The sequence below is a fragment of the Gadus chalcogrammus genome, chromosome 21 (assembly GCF_026213295.1).
Source record: "Gadus chalcogrammus isolate NIFS_2021 chromosome 21, NIFS_Gcha_1.0, whole genome shotgun sequence".
In the NCBI taxonomy this organism is placed as follows: Eukaryota; Metazoa; Chordata; class Actinopteri; order Gadiformes; family Gadidae; genus Gadus; species Gadus chalcogrammus.
The window spans coordinates 18,029,427-18,044,790 of NC_079432.1; the positions used below are offsets into that span (position 1 = coordinate 18,029,427).

Consider the following 15,364-nt stretch of genomic DNA (forward strand, 5'->3'; position numbering starts at 1 on the left):
CCTACCACTGTTTGTTTTCATTCCGCCCAATATTGCAAAGTAGTTCACATTTGGGAAACGTTAAAATGTATCTACCTCATGTGTGCAATGTACACATTATTGCAAAACTACTTCCAAATCCATTACTGAGCAGCCCAATTAATAAATTAAATGAAACCCTATGATGTGTGACCTCATCAGTCACTGACCACAGGTTCTGACGCCACGCCCACGTGACTGTAGCTCCTCCCCATTGATGACGATGTATCCTTGTTGACTACAGCTCCTCCCCTTTGATGACGGCGCATCCTAGTTGTCGCAGATTGATGCTGGTACACGGATGTGGACTCTATTTGTATTGGGTTGTATTCTTTCCGTGTAAAGAGCTGGAAGTACCAATATGGATTTGTAAGTGTAAAAACTGTTCGGCTATAAACATATTGTGACACTGAAGCCTCGGCGTGGGGTCCTGGTGCCCGACACTTTATATCGGCCTCCAGCTGCTAACACCAAATAGCATCGTGTTGTGAGCTAGTGTTGACGTATCAGCATCAGGGCGGCTGTAATAATATACTAGTTTATCTGTGGTTACATTTAGTGGTAACAATTAATATCTCGCTGGTTTCCTGTCACTTTTTTGACTTGATTTATTTAACCCATGAGGGTTGTCTTGAGTGTCTATCTGCCAGCCAATCTCTACCCCAGATGGGGACATTTATTTTCAATGATGTTTTCCTCGATCTGTTGACAGATTTATCCCTAGTAGCGTCTAGTGTTATTTTAAAGTATGCAATGCGTCCTGGCTTTCGTTTCTGATCTCTGAACACGCTGGGTGTTGTCCTAACAGACTGGCCCCCATGCGGCTCTACACGCTCTCTAAGAGACACTTCGTCCTGGTCTTCGTGGTCTTCCTGCTCTGCTTTGGCCTCACCGTTTTGATTGGTGTTTCAGGTGAGTTTCACACACACACACACACACACACACACACACACACACACACACACACACACACACACACACACACACACACACACACACACACTTACACTTTATAAACATATAACAAATATTCCATATTTGTGTCCTCCAGGTCCTAAAGTCATCAATGAGCAGCACAATGCTGATCAGTTGCTTCTGAAGAACCACTCTGTAAAGGTCGGTCTGGCATGTTGAGAAGATACCTGTATGGAGCAGTACTTCATTTTGTTGTATGCATTATGTATGTATGTATTAATTCATGATTGAAGCCACACAAGGAATTTGGTCATTTTCTAACTGTTTCTTAAATATTATTGCTGATAGTCGACACACATTGAACAACATGCATCATCACTGCAACTTCTTGCTAGCTACAGGACAATCTGCGGCCCACTGCTTGTCACTGTTGACATCATGGCCACAATACAAATACATTTGTGTATTTTTCAGGCTCGCTAATTGGTTTCAAAGCCTGCCCTGAAAGTGCTCTTTTCACTCTCTAACTCTATTCCCAGACCTTCCACCTGGACTCCTCTGTTGTGGACCCAAAAATAGACTATGCTTTATTTTGCTAAATCTAATGGAAGTGCAGATTTCCCTAACCTGCCTCTCGGAATAGTATTTCTATCTAGTCAAACAACCTCCTTATTGACCGTGGCTGCTTACTTTAGGGGCTAAAGATGGTTCCTTGTGCCTTGGGCCGTATGCTTTTTAGTAAGTTCTAATCATTCCAATCTCCCCTTCAGGAAATTATGCCCAGTAGGAGGGTTATTTGCAGGTTGTTTGCATCCAGCAATCTCTTAAGATTGGTCTTTTAGGCTACTTTTACATGATGTGGTCTGAACAGAAGACGCAAAAGTGGCGTCGCGTCTTCACTTTTTATTCCACGTTCAGGTGAGCGTGGAAATCTGCGTGCAAACGGGGATGCAAAAGTGTGTGGATTTCGATTGGGTATGCATGTCAGGTGGCCTGTGATACACAATCACACAACACCAGCATGTCTGAGCGCATGCGTAGAATATTCCTTCTTCTCTTATCTGCGAAAACCAAGACATAATTACAGATCCTTCTCAGTTCAGTAATACTATCTGTACATATCCTGTACATTTCGTGGAAAGACTCCTGTAAGATTATTAGAGCTGCCAGGGCAGCTTGACGGTCCGACGCATGGAAATAATCCAACATGTTTGTTTATTTCCCTGCACTGGCGCTGTATGTGACGTAAACTCGTATGCGACGTGAGCAGATCTGAGCAGAGTTTTGCGTCTTGGCAGTGTAGACGGAAACGCTACGGCGGAGCGTATTCAAGTTTTCCACTCTGGAGGGTGGTTTCAGATTTTTGCGTTTTAAACCCCAAAAACGGCGTCACCGTCTAAACTAAAGGCACTCCCGATCAAATATTTGGTTGTTTCCACCCGCAAGCGTCCTTGTGTAAACGGGGCCGTAATCAAAATCGTATTTTTCCCAAATACCCTTTTATTTCAGACGGTGCCATTTAATTTGAAGTCGGAGCCTCTCACCACCTACAACCAGCAACTCTGGCTGACCTGTGCGATGAAAGTGGTTCATCGCAATGGTAAGAACCCACACTGCACACCTCCCTCCCCGTTAAAGTGCTCTGTCTACCGCTATATATTCAGGTGGAAACCTTTTTTTAATTAAGGTACATCCTCTCATAAAAATTTAATTAAGGTACAGACCTTATCGCATTTTGATCGATATCCATAATAATTCTAGTGACAACATTGGTGTGACAAGCCCCTCCCCCCTAATGATGTTCCGCCTCTGTGCCTAGTGGTGGCCTTCGAGCAGCCCTTTGAGCTCAACGTGGTGCTGAATGGAGTGATGCCGGACGGCAGCGTCACACACATCAGCAACAACGTGCATCAGAAGTCACGCACGCTGCACTGCCTCGACGTGAGTGTCCATGGGAAATCCCTTCCTGTTGGTTTCTTTTTCCTTTGGACAGGTTGCAAAATACAACTACTTTGGGTTCAGGGCTCAAGACCCAGTCTACCTGTATGCATCTATGAGCAAGACGCCTCACCCCTACCTACTCCTAACTGTTATGTTGCTAACAGGTTCAGTGAGTCACTTTGGAAAAAAACATCTGATAATTACTAAATTCTTCGAATTGTGAAGAAAGCACTTGAAGGATAAGGCATTAAGAGACGGAACAACGTTATTTCAAGCAGCACTGATATGGTTTGTTTCTTCATTACCCATCCTTTCCCCAATTCAGACATGTGATGAGATCATCGTAGTGCACCTTGGGTACCTGAACTACACCTGCTATCAGATCGCTGTGAGCTTCAAAGGTCTTGAGAATGTCACGTATGACTTCAAGGTTGATTTTGTGGTAAGTGGCTGAGGAAACATAGTTCTTGAAATTGATTGAAGGTATCATTGATTTTTCTCAGAAAATAGTAGTAATTGGTCAAATATATTTTCCTCTGCACACAGTGGAAAACATACAATCCAACCTTCTCTCAAGTGGAAATCTGGTTCCGGTTTGTTTTTGTAGTCCTGACTTTCATGGTCACGGTAAGAAGAGAAGCTTGAGTTCTAGTCTTTCATTTTTGAATACATGATTTATAAGTTAAGATGTTAGTCGTGGCTTCAGTTTGGCTTAATCGCATGAAAAAAGCATAATAATTAGATAAGATCAGCTAGGCAGCCCCATGCTTATATTGTTCCTAGGCTTTATTTACTGTATTTAACAAATACATTTCTCTTTTTCTTCTGTTCTAGTTCATTTATATTTTGTTAAATGTGAACCTAAAAAATATGAAATGTTAATTGACTCAAAGGTATAGCAGTTAGTTCACTAGATGAAACACTAGAAATTATATGCTTTTGATTTTCCATCCTAACTTCTGGTCACTTACAAACTTAAATGAGTACATTAAATGTGTATCACACCGCTGAAGGGTCCTACTAAAATAACCGGCCGACTCCACAACAACAAAATGCACTTTCAGCATGATTTGAAATGTATTCCATTTCTGTTGCAGTGTTTGTTTGCTCATTCTCTGAGGAAGTTCTCCATGAGGGACTGGGGGATAGAGCAGAAGTGGATGTCAATCCTCCTGCCTCTGCTGCTGCTCTACAACGGTACGTTTCAGGTGGAAATCCCTTATAAAGCCCCCTTGTGCTGGAACATGTGGCCCCATGGGACTCTGAGTGGATACAGTCCCTCTGTGTAGGCTGGTCTGTGCACCAAACAGGCCACTGCACTCATTTGGTTGACCTTTCAACGACTACACAGTTGAAATAGGGTTCCTTCTAGACCAGAGGATTGTACTACATCCCCTTTCCACCGGAGTCCTGACCCCAGGGAGCTCATTTTGAGTGCCCCTCCTTGTCTACTTTCAGACCCCTTCTTCCCGCTGTCCTTCCTGGTCAACAGCTGGTTCCCAGGGATGCTGGACACCTTCTTCCAGGCTCTCTTCCTCTGTGCCCTGCTGCTTTTCTGGCTCTGCGTCTACCATGGCATCCGGGTCCAGGTGAGTCCGTCCGTCCGTATGTATATACGTATTACGTACTAGCCTATCTACCCAACTATTTTTATATGCCGGATAATGGATTATAACATTGACTTTGTGTGACTTTTTTGCAGCGTACCAAAAGTAGGCGGAAGTATAGGTCTATTTATTTGAGAAGGGGTCTTATAACAACATAAAAAGTAAATTATCAGTATTGATATTTTGATGCTGGCAAGTTATCTTGTTATTCTTTGGCAAGCAGTTGCCTGTTGCAAGAAGTCCGATTAAATAATTTGTGGTTCAGATCAATGATTTTTAGTTTTAACATTGCAAACATTGCATTTATCTAGGGAAATAACTATGGCAGCCAGAGGGATTACACAGTCACACATCTGTTGTTGATCCCTTTCTCCATGTACCTTTTTACTTTCTTCAGGGGGAGAGAAGATTCCTCACCTTCTACATGCCCAAACTGGTCATCGTTGGTCTGCTGTGGCTTGCGGCCGTCACACTGGGGATATGGCAAACGTGAGTCCGAATCATCAACCCAGCCTAGTACTGGTTGCAGTGTGAAGTACACAACACTCTGCTGTCTTTGGTTTTTATTTTTTACTTTACTTTACTTTCTCCTTCTCATGCAGAGTCAATGAACTCCAGGATCCCACTTACCAATACAAAGTCGACATAGCCAACTTCGAGGTCAGTTGTTTTTGTTATTAATGACAATGTTGTCTCAGGCATTATGGATATTTATGAAATAACGGCTTGGGTAAGAGTTAATTTACATAACCTAAACAGGCTTATAAAAGCAGTTCCTGTTGCATAATACTCAATAAATATTATTAATAAATCAAATTTTGTGAGATAACAATGATCTTTCAGGAAGGTGTGTCCGCTGAAGCTAGATGTAGTAAATCTCTATCTGTAGGGCATGAAGATCTTCTTCCTGATTGTGGTAGCGCTTTACATCCTCTACCTCATCTTCCTGGTGGTCAGAGCTTGTTCAGAACTCAAGAACATGCCCTACTCAGGTAGCTTATTATATTGTTGACATTGGCACTCCCTTAGAAACATCTTCACTCCATTGACCCATGTCAAATGTACCACCAGATCTCCGGCTGAGGTTTTTGACATCTTTGACCCTTGTGGTGCTAATTATAAGGTATGTTTTATAAGGAATTTAGAACGTGGATGGTCCCAATATTACCTGTCCATTCTGAACCTAACCCTGACTATTCATGTCTCTAGTATGGTCATACTCTACCTGCGGTTCGGTGCCAAGGCTCTTCAAGACAACTTTGTGGCTGAGCTGTCCACCCACTACCAAAACTATATCCTTTTTCACTGTTAAGGATTTCACTTCATGGCTGAAGATATTTTTATATTGTTGCATGTTTGAGTGAAGTTTTGGTGTCTGACGTTTCCTTTACTCGAAACTTACCCGCCGAATTTTTATCTTTCTATGGCCTGCTCAACTTTTATTTGTACACACTAGCGTTTGTGTACTCTCCTTCTACAAATGCTCTTTATGGTATGTATCATTCCTAATTTGATTCTTATTATTTTTGGCTGCTTTGTCATGATTTTGCATTAATGCTTGAATTTAATTTTCAAGACTCCCAGTTGAAGGACAACCCTGCTTTCTCCATGCTCAACGACTCGGATGATGAAGTGATATATGGGTAAGATTCAACGCCTCCACAATGATGCATCATGTTGAAAGTAGAGTCCATCTTTGGTTCTCAAACTGTGGTACACAGTTAATTGTGCTAATAAGTGGCACGCAGAGGAATCTCCAAAAAAATTATCTTTAAAAACAATATCAAAATTCTAGTACAAATGGACATACATTAACCGTGAGATCATTAAAATGTTGTTTAAAATATGTTAAAGGAATAAATGTGCCTCCTGCATGAAGGTGCTACTCCAAGCTGGTACACAACATAAAGAGTTTGAGAACCACATGACACAACAACCTGTGTCTTACAGGCTCCCATTATTGACCTGTTCTTGGTTTGATTTGACCTCCTCTACTCCACTCAGTTTGCCTCTTGGTGTCCCTTTGGGTTGCAGGAGTGACTATGAAGAGATGCCCCTGCAGAACGGCCGCGCCATTAAAGCAACTGCCAAGTACCAGGACGAGAGTGACAGTGACTGAATGCTGAATCTCCTTCTTGCTTGACTTTCCCGGTTGGAAGAGTATGGATTTGTACCATGGCCAACCCATGTGAACATATAGGAAGAAATAAAACATGAAACTGTACATAAATATTTTTTTTAAGATAGATGATAAATGTGTACTGAATGTCATTCTGCTGAAGTTTTGCAGCTATGCAATGTTTAAAACCCTTTCCGCACTACAGTTAATGTTCTTTCATGGGTTTTAGGGATTTTCACAGCCACATAACAAATGCCCATCACTAATCACAGCCCTCAGACTACGCAGTTTGGATAGCCAGCATTTACTATGACGGAGCAGGAAAGTTGCCAATATGGTATTTTTAATGGGTTTCATTCATATTTTAATATTTGTGTATGTGCTTTATGTTCAACCACTGACGTTTTGGTGCTTGTTTTACTTATCATACTGCCAATGATACAACAGGAAACGCTTTCTTTTGGAAATCCGAGACCACAATATCGGATTCAAAAAGCAAGTTTAGCATGCATATGTGTATGCCCTTGCCAAAATTGATTTCTCTATAGACATTGGCTACTCATAGGACTGTTCCATTCCTTAAACAAAGCTTTTTTGTGATCAGCTTATGATTGCACTTATTTAGTTTTTGACTGTTGTGATTGTTTTCTTCTGCAACTTGCATTATGCTTTTGGTGTGTGGCGTGAGAAGAAAAATGACAGGACCAGTAATGTTGGCTATTGATGTGAAGCCATGAGACCAATTCAATTTTTAAACGGTTAAGTATTTAAAGAAACCTCTTTTCAACAACCACTTTTCTCCGCTACTGTAATAGTGTTAAGACACATTGCTGTTTATACAAGTGCAATTTTGAACTCGCCTGAAAAAATGAATTAAAGTATTCTGATCGAGATTGTGCCTTGACTGTCATACCAGGGTTAAATTGCATTTGATAGACTTTGATTTATTTTATGAATGTAACTGTTCATTTAAGTATATTTAATGTTTAAGAGTGGTACATATGGTACCTTTTGTGTTGAGGGACCTACTTGCAATATATGTGTTGCTTATTAAAATAAAATTGTGTTCTGCACCGTTATATCATAAGTGAACTAAATTCTGCGTGTGTGTTGGTGGGTGGGAGGAAAATGTATCAGAATCTATAACAAAAGTTTATCCAAACAGTACACCTATGATATGTCAGTGAAGTTTATCCCTATTAAACCTGAGAATACATGTCATTTAAAAAAAAGTCAACGTTCAGAAGTGAATTCAGATGGCCAGGCCGAACACGCTCATGATGCAGTACATGGTCTTGTTCTCCCATCTCACTGTGCAGCTTCCTGTGGCGATACAATATAACAAACATTTCCTTCAATAGCTTGTTCCATTTCTCCTCCAATGATATTAAAAAAACGACAAGTGATCTTATTGTGATACGAACATGTGCTGACTGTTCATGTTATTATCATGTTATCAGTGCTTGTGTATATCTATCAGTGATCGCACATAATAACATGACGCCTCCAGCCTTACCATCAGTGGTGTTGTCCCAGAAGCAGGTACTGGCTGTCTGCAGACCTGCTCCGTTCTTCTGCATGATGATACAGGTCACTGGAGGCACACAAACAAGCCATTTAAGGCAACCAAAAGGGAGCAAAGGATGGGGGCCGTTTGGAAACTGTTTCTACTGGAACACCTGCTTCATTTGTTCCAGATTTAGCTCAAGCTTAGGTTTATTTTTTTCCCGATATAGATAAATATAGATATTTTTGGGCCCCTAACATAGTATTTGAAGACGTTCCCGAAATTCAGCGTGGTGCAGAATTACAGCCACTACGAGCCAGTCGTACATTGAGCTTTCCCCAAACGCACTGTTTCGGTGTCTGTAGCTTTAATACAAATGAGGAAGAGAGAGGCGGGTCAAAGGAGGAGGGTAGGGGTTTGGCCCTGAGCACCTTGCGGCCATGGTACCATGCGATCTGTTTGGATGTATCGCAATGGCAAGGAGCACACAGCCTTTGGCCGTGTTCTGTAAATATTCTAGAACACTCCGGGTCCTCCGGCTGGAGTCCTGGAGCTCTATATCTAAATAATATCATATTATACATAGATATCTATATCATATAATATATATTATGACGGCCAAAAGCTGTGTGCACCTCCAGACGATATCATGAACTCAAACGACTGCGTAGGGTTCTCCGACGTCTCTGGTTCTTCCACGTCCACATCAATCTGAAGTAGACTGAACCACAACATGGAGGAGAAAGGGATTGTTGCCGCGATTGTCTCCCACCGGAGCCTCGCTGCCGAGGGACCACCGCCTCATGCAGCGGGCAGCGCCGAGGCGGTGGTCCCTCAGCAGCGGGAAGCGGGGCTCAAGCAGGAGACATTCGCGGGCAACAATCCCTTTCTCCTCCATGTCGTGGTTCATATACTTCAGGGAGCCAAAGCCAAAGTTCCTTCCCCCCTGGCTGGGCTGAGATAACCCCCACGACGAGTCTCGTTGTAGAAATACCAGAGACGAGAGTCCGACGTGTTATGCGCCGTATCACCAACAGCAGAAGTGTTATCCAAATAACAAAGAAGTGTACAACACTTGCGTTACAGTCCTGGAGCTCTATATTTAAATAATATCATATAATATTATGACACACAGCCAAAAGCTGTGTGCGCCTCCAGATGATATTATGAATCACAAACGTCTGCGTCGGGTTCGCCGACTTCTCTGGTTCTCCCACATCAATCTGAAGTAGACTAAACCGCGCTGGCGGTGCGCTGCCCGGCGCTGCCCGGCGCCGCCCGCAGCCGTGGTTTGCGGTGGTGGTGCCTCGCGGCAGCGGGCGGCGGGCAGCGGGCAGCGGGGCTCAACGATGTCTGAGATAGTCCTGGAGCTCTATATCTGAATATCATATAATAGCCTACATATCATATAATACATATTATCACAGCCAAAAGCTGTGGGCGCCTCCAGACGATATTATGAATCACAAACAACTGCCTCGGGTTCTCCGACATCTCTGCTTCTTCCACTTCCACATCAATCTGAAGTAGACTGAACCCTGCGCTGCCCGCTGCTGGCTGCCCACTGCCCACTGCCAGGCAGTGGTACTTTGTGGTGGTACCAAATTCTCTGGGCTGGCAAGCCCAGAGTCATAAGGGGAGGTGGCATCTCCCCTTATGACGAATTACAGGGAAACTTCCAAAACGGTGTGTCTGAGCGTTTTTTCAAAGGCGGAGCAGAATGACTAGTGCTCGTTTTACAACCAACAAAATTTCTAGCTACTGGGGTAGCAAAGGTAGGCTAGGGGAACGCTAGGTTAATGTTAGAAAACCTCAGAAAGTGACATTTTCATGCCATGGGATCTTTAACAAATAGACCCACCTCCACACTAAATTTTCCAGATATATAACATTTTATTGTGTTCAATCTAAATCTTAGATCTCAATCGACATCCAAAATCTACATTTTATATTTATATCTAAATCAAAATGCTTAATCTGAAGCTATATTGTATTAAGAAATCTAAATCTTTAGATTTAGATTTAACATATAATATTATCTTTATATATGCGTCATGGAAATTGCAGTGCAGTTTGGAGGGGTGTGTATCTGCTAAATCTGGGAAAAACAAAGAATGTGCGAGTTAAATCTGGAACAAGTGAATACATTTGAGATAAAATATAGAATAGCTAAGCTGTTCTGATAGTGTGTGTGTGTGTGTGTGTGTGTGTGTGTGTGTGTGTGTGTGTGTGTGTGTGTGTGTGTGTGTGTGTGTGTGTGTGTGTGTGTGTGTGTGTGTGTGTAAAAGGTCTAGTTGTGTGCAGCGGGCAAAGGGTTCCAACTAGCCCCATATGACCAGAGGGCTGTTCTCCATCCACTCACCGATGTACTTGAAGGGTTTGTTCAGCTTGCCCAGCTGACTCAGACACTGCTCCACCACATTATTGGTCCACTGGTGCACCCTGCTGTGCTGGTAGCCATTCGCCCCAATCACCCCCTCTACAGACTACCGACACAACGCAAGGTTTAAAGTTAGAACCACATCACAAACGAAAGCAACAAGAGATGAACCACCTTTCAGCCACGACTGTGTGTTGCCTTTTCGCCAGGTGATGACGTCATGGCAACGGTTAGCCACCATCATGTTGTCCGTAGCAACGGGTCGCAATAGCCTACTAGCTTATGTTAACAAGTCCACGTTTCACGGATTTAAGGGATCTTCACAGCCACACAACAAATGCCAATCACTAATCCCAACCCTGAGACTACTGTAGTTTGTTTAGCCAGCATTTACTATGATAGACCAGGACAGTTGCTAATATGTATACTGTTTATGTGATTAAGTAAGAATGACATCACAACTAAAGGCAATAAGAGATTAAACTACTTTCAGCAACGAATCGTGCGTTGCCTTGCTCGCCAGGTGATAACGTCATGGCAAATGTTAGTTACCATCGTGGTGTCCTTAGCAACGGTTGGGGAACCATAATGTCGTCCTTAGCAACGGGTCGCTATCCGTCAGCGATAGCCTCCTAGCTAATGTTAACAAGTCCACGTTTAACGATGATAAATACACAACAGCAGGCTCGATTGTTCAGTCTTACCTCTTTAATTATGGTGCTCACCTCTTCGACGACGAAGGCGGTCTAGCACGATATAAAAATAAGACACACACAACGTTTAACTGGAGTCACTTTTTTAGTTGTGTGCTATTCGTTTGCTTTTTTTCTTTTAGTATGAATCATAAGTACACTTTACACATTATAAAAGTAGATACACCGCTAATTCAATGTGCCTGACTTGCCTCCTCCGCTGCTTGGTCCTCTTCCATCGCCTGACCACTCTGCACCGCAGGGCAGAGCTCACCACTGCGCCTGCGCGGTAGCCTCCTTCTCGTGCCCACTGCCTCCGTCCGTTGACTGATCCCCATTGACTTTGAATGGGGAAGGACGAGCAATGCATCCGTGCGCTCCGTTGGAGCCTTCGGCTCCGTCCAAAAGTTGAAAAATGTAACTTTTTCGGCAGCGACGGATCCGTCATCCAATCAGATCACGTATACAAATTTAATTACTGTGACACTACTTGGGCTCTGACGACCCTGGAAAGCTCCCCCATCCGTCAGCCACGCCTTCCGACGTCCTTTGGCGGACGGTGCAGTGGGCACGCAGGAGCTTGTCTGAGCCAGGGTTAAATGTTATGTTTATGGTAGGCTTTAGTTTGCCTTATCTTAAATGCTTTAATTAAGTGAGATGTATTCAAACTTCATCACATAAGCTATTTGCTTAACTTAATGACTTTGTTTCCAACCTTGAAGCCATTTAACATTTCTTTACGTCTTAAACTAGGCTATATAGCCTTAATAAAACATTTTTCCAACTTTGCATTACAGCACTCACCGCATTTTCTGCAGGAAATGCATTATGTAGTTTTACATTTTACTCTTTGATTTGATTCCCTTTGCAATTTAAGTCTTGCTCTTAAAATAAAGAGTTTCTTCACTGCTTTTATGTGGTTAAACAGATGTAGCATTTTACACCCTTAACAGGCGTTCAACAATTACGTTTCATTCAAAGAAATAAATAAATAACGTTTAAATGGTGGGCCTGGGGGGTATACCACGAACCTCGCTGAACATACCCAGGCTTTCTTGGGAAAACCTGGCTCGACAGAGCTGCAACTCACAATCAGTTAAATGGTACCACGAAGCTCACTTTAAATTCAATCAGTTGAACCAGGTTTTCCGCTTTAGGTTCAATGCGCGTTCACATAAAAGGGGCGTTTATCTCATCATTTGACTCACCCTTATGCAAAATAAATCGCGCGAGAGTGGTGCATTTCATCCAAGGCGAGCAGTGTACTATTATGAACTCCTACGAGGAATTCAAAGTTCAAATCACAGCCAAGGGGAACACGGTTGCCCATAATATGGCTAGGGTGGCGTGCTGGCAAAAAATAGCCGACCGTGTTAATTCGAAAGTGAAAAGATTCTGCATATTGTCTAAAAAATATTATGTATCATCATCCCTTTCACCCCCATATATGTAGGGCCCCATGTTTGCTCCTACGGACATGGGGCCAAGTCAAAAATAAATATAAAAATATTATTCAATGTGGTAAGTTGTAAGCAACCATTTCAATAATTTCAGGTGAATCTAGCCTATGATTTGGTTTTCCCCTAGCTCTTAACGATGGCGGTACCAGGCGTCCAGCTGAGGTAGTTGAGCGGAGGGATCGAGCTGGGGTGTGTGGCAAGCTTCACTCACTCCTGGATGTATTATGCTTTGTCTTTTAGCCTACCTAGAACATGTTTTGAAATGGATCTATAGTAGCCTATAGAAATTTGCTCATAACAGGCCAGCTGGAATACAAAGCAAACTCTCTCAAATGCACATTCATGGAAGTCTTGTATTGTCATCCCGCGACAAAACAAATAATGCTGTAATTTAATAATATACATCTTTCAATGCACAATAATGAGTCATTCAGAGACTTATTAAATGTTTTTATTGGCTCCCAGAATGCAGGTATGTTAGTGACTCCCAGTATCTCTAAAAACAGAGTGGGAAGTAGAGCCTTCAGTTACTGGGCTCCTTTACCGTGGAACCAGCTCTCTCCATGGGCTAAAGCGAAGCTGGGAGCGGAGCTTAATCAATGTACTCCTGCTGGACCCCAGTCAAAAAACTTAAGTCACCAGGGCACATAAGACTCAAGTAAGCCGAGGATGTGCAAAGCACAACAGCTTAATAAAAAACGAATTCCTCCTAGATCCAGCAAGGCGATGATCAAGAGAAAAAAGTGAGTCTGTAAAGACTCCGGCCCCAATCCGTGCTTCATGGAATCCATGAAAAGTGAAGAGAAAAACCAGAGTAATACGGTTTCCATTAGGTCCGCTACCACCGGGGGCGGAGCTATGGAGTTCAACTCTCCAATAAGGGGCTTCTCTCGTCCGTTTCTTATTTGAAAAGAACGGCGGGAGTGCTATACCGGCAGACAAAACCAACAAGTCAATTGGCGAGCCAATAGGAAGCCCTCTAGTCCGTTTTTCATTTGAAAAACAACAAGTCAATTGGCGAGCCAATAGGAACCCCTCTAATCCGTTTTTCATTTGAAAAACGGCGGGAGAGAAATACTGGCAGTCAATTTCCAACTCGCCATCCGGCGAGAGGAATTTTAACGATGCCGCTTAAAAGAACGATAGTTATGTTATTATAACTCTAGTTCTATGATTGTAGGCGTAGCCGTCTAGGCTTCGCCTTATGGGCTTGTCCCGTGCGCGCGCCTGCGCGCGCTGAAAATTCAAACTATGCACCTATCAGCGTGGGCACCGCCCACATTTCCCACGGTATCGTGTCTATATAACGCGGTGTATACCGTCGCTCATCCTCCACGCTTTTCTTTCAGCATTTGGAGGGTACAGCAGGTGGGAAACTAGACGGCTACGCCTACAATCATAGAACTAGAGTTATAATAACATAACTATCGTTCTATTTCATGTAGGCTACGCCGTCTAGGCTTCGCCTTATGGGCTAAGGTGAAGCTGCGAGCGGAGCCCGATCAATGTACTCCTGCTGGACCCCAGTCAAAACGACCTAAGTCACCAGAACACATTAAGACTCAAAAAGCCAAGGAAGTGTAAAACACAACAGCTTTATAAAAACTAATTCCTCCTAGATCAAGCAAGTCAATGATCAAGGGAGAAAAAAGTGAGTCTGTAAAGACTCCGGCTCTATTCCGTGCTTCATGGAACCCATGAAAAGGAAAAGAAAACCAGCGCAACACGGTTTCCATTAGGTCCGCTACCACCGGGGGCGGAGCTACGGAATTCGGCTCTCCAATAATGGGACTCTCTCGGCCGTTTCTTATTTGAAGAAAACGGCGGGAGTGCCTCACTGGTAAACAAAACCACCAGACAATTGGCGAGCCAATAGAAAACCCCCTAGCCTGTTTTTCATTTGAAAAAAGGTGGGAGAGTAAGAGACTGGTAATCAAGACCAACTCGCCAGCCGGCGAGAGGAAATCCAACCACGCCGCTTTAAAGAACATCTATATTCTTAAGCCGTAAAAGGGGTCCCGGACTCTAGCACAGAGTTGCCGAGTGAGCCCCTGGACATGTCTAACATGTAAAAACGGACAAAGGGGCCGGGGGAAGACCAAGACGCAGCCGCGCAGATGTCTTCCACCGAAACGCCCTTGAGTAGAGCCGTTGAAGCGGCCACGCTCCGCGTGGAGTGAGCTTTAACGCCCAACGGTGGCGCCAAGCCCTGCCGAGAGTAGGCTAGGCAAACACCCTCACATACCCAGCGAGAAAACCGCTGCTTAGAGAGAGCGCGGCCCCTGCTAGCGTCGCTATAACACACAAACAACTGTTGTGTGGAGCGGAACGCTGCCGAGCGATTCACGTACATAGCCAACGCCCGAACCGGGCACAGGAGATGCAACTCAGCCTCCGCCTCACTAGAATGAGGCGGGGGGTGAAAAGCCTTAAGCACAATATCCCTCGACCGAAAAGAACTATTAATGTTCTTCGGGAGGAACGCAGGATTAGGTCTGAGCAACGCGAAGGAGCTGTCCTCGTTTAGCAACAAGCAACTCGGGCTGACAGACAGAGCGGTTAGCTCACCGGCCCGCTTGGCAGAAACCAAGGCCAACAAGAGCGCCGTCTTAAATGACAGGGCATCCAAAGGGGCCTGGGAGAGAGGCTCGAAAGGATCCCTGGACAATCCGCGCAACACGGTGGGGAGATCCCAGCGTGGTGTAAGTGTGGTGAGACGCAGGGG

At 43.8% G+C, this 15,364-nt stretch overlaps 2 protein-coding genes across 2 annotated transcripts; one reads left to right on the forward strand and one right to left on the reverse strand.

Annotated features, from left to right (window-relative positions):
- The first annotated feature begins 274 nt into the window (after positions 1-274).
- Positions 275-7,944, forward strand: tmem181 (transmembrane protein 181). Its single transcript, XM_056580647.1, has 17 exons — positions 275-387; positions 827-930; positions 1,070-1,134; positions 2,443-2,533; positions 2,753-2,874; positions 3,200-3,316; positions 3,421-3,501; positions 3,972-4,071; positions 4,333-4,463; positions 4,879-4,970; positions 5,084-5,141; positions 5,371-5,473; positions 5,553-5,604; positions 5,691-5,773; positions 5,884-5,973; positions 6,058-6,124; positions 6,516-7,944. The coding sequence occupies exons 1-17, from the start codon at positions 380-382 to the stop codon at positions 6,598-6,600; spliced, it is 1,449 nt and encodes a 482-aa protein (XP_056436622.1). The 5' UTR covers positions 275-379; the 3' UTR covers positions 6,601-7,944.
- dynlt1b (dynein light chain Tctex-type 1b) lies at positions 5,677-11,575 on the reverse strand. The gene is made up of 5 exons (XM_056580648.1): positions 11,392-11,575; positions 11,192-11,233; positions 10,470-10,593; positions 8,117-8,194; positions 5,677-7,923 (listed from the first exon to the last, which is right to left on the reverse strand). The coding sequence occupies exons 1-5, from the start codon at positions 11,515-11,517 to the stop codon at positions 7,853-7,855; spliced, it is 441 nt and encodes a 146-aa protein (XP_056436623.1). The 5' UTR covers positions 11,518-11,575; the 3' UTR covers positions 5,677-7,852.
- Between the last annotated feature and the right edge of the window lie 3,789 nt (positions 11,576-15,364).

Excerpts from the sequence above, each read along its gene's own strand:
- tmem181 (XM_056580647.1), top strand. Across the intron at positions 4,072-4,332 it reads TCTGCTGCTGCTCTACAACG|ACCCCTTCTTCCCGCTGTCC; the intron begins GTACGTTTCAGG and ends GTCTACTTTCAG. Across the intron at positions 5,474-5,552 it reads CAAGAACATGCCCTACTCAG|ATCTCCGGCTGAGGTTTTTG; the intron begins GTAGCTTATTAT and ends ATGTACCACCAG.
- dynlt1b (XM_056580648.1), bottom strand. The coding sequence starts at position 11,517 with ATGGGGATCAGTCAACGGACGGAGGCAGTGGGCACGAGAAGGAGGCTA. Across the intron at positions 10,594-11,191 it reads TGAGCACCATAATTAAAGAG|TCTGTAGAGGGGGTGATTGG; the intron begins GTAAGACTGAAC and ends TTGTGTCGGTAG. Across the intron at positions 8,195-10,469 it reads CAAACCCTTCAAGTACATCG|TGACCTGTATCATCATGCAG; the intron begins GTGAGTGGATGG and ends GTGTGCCTCCAG.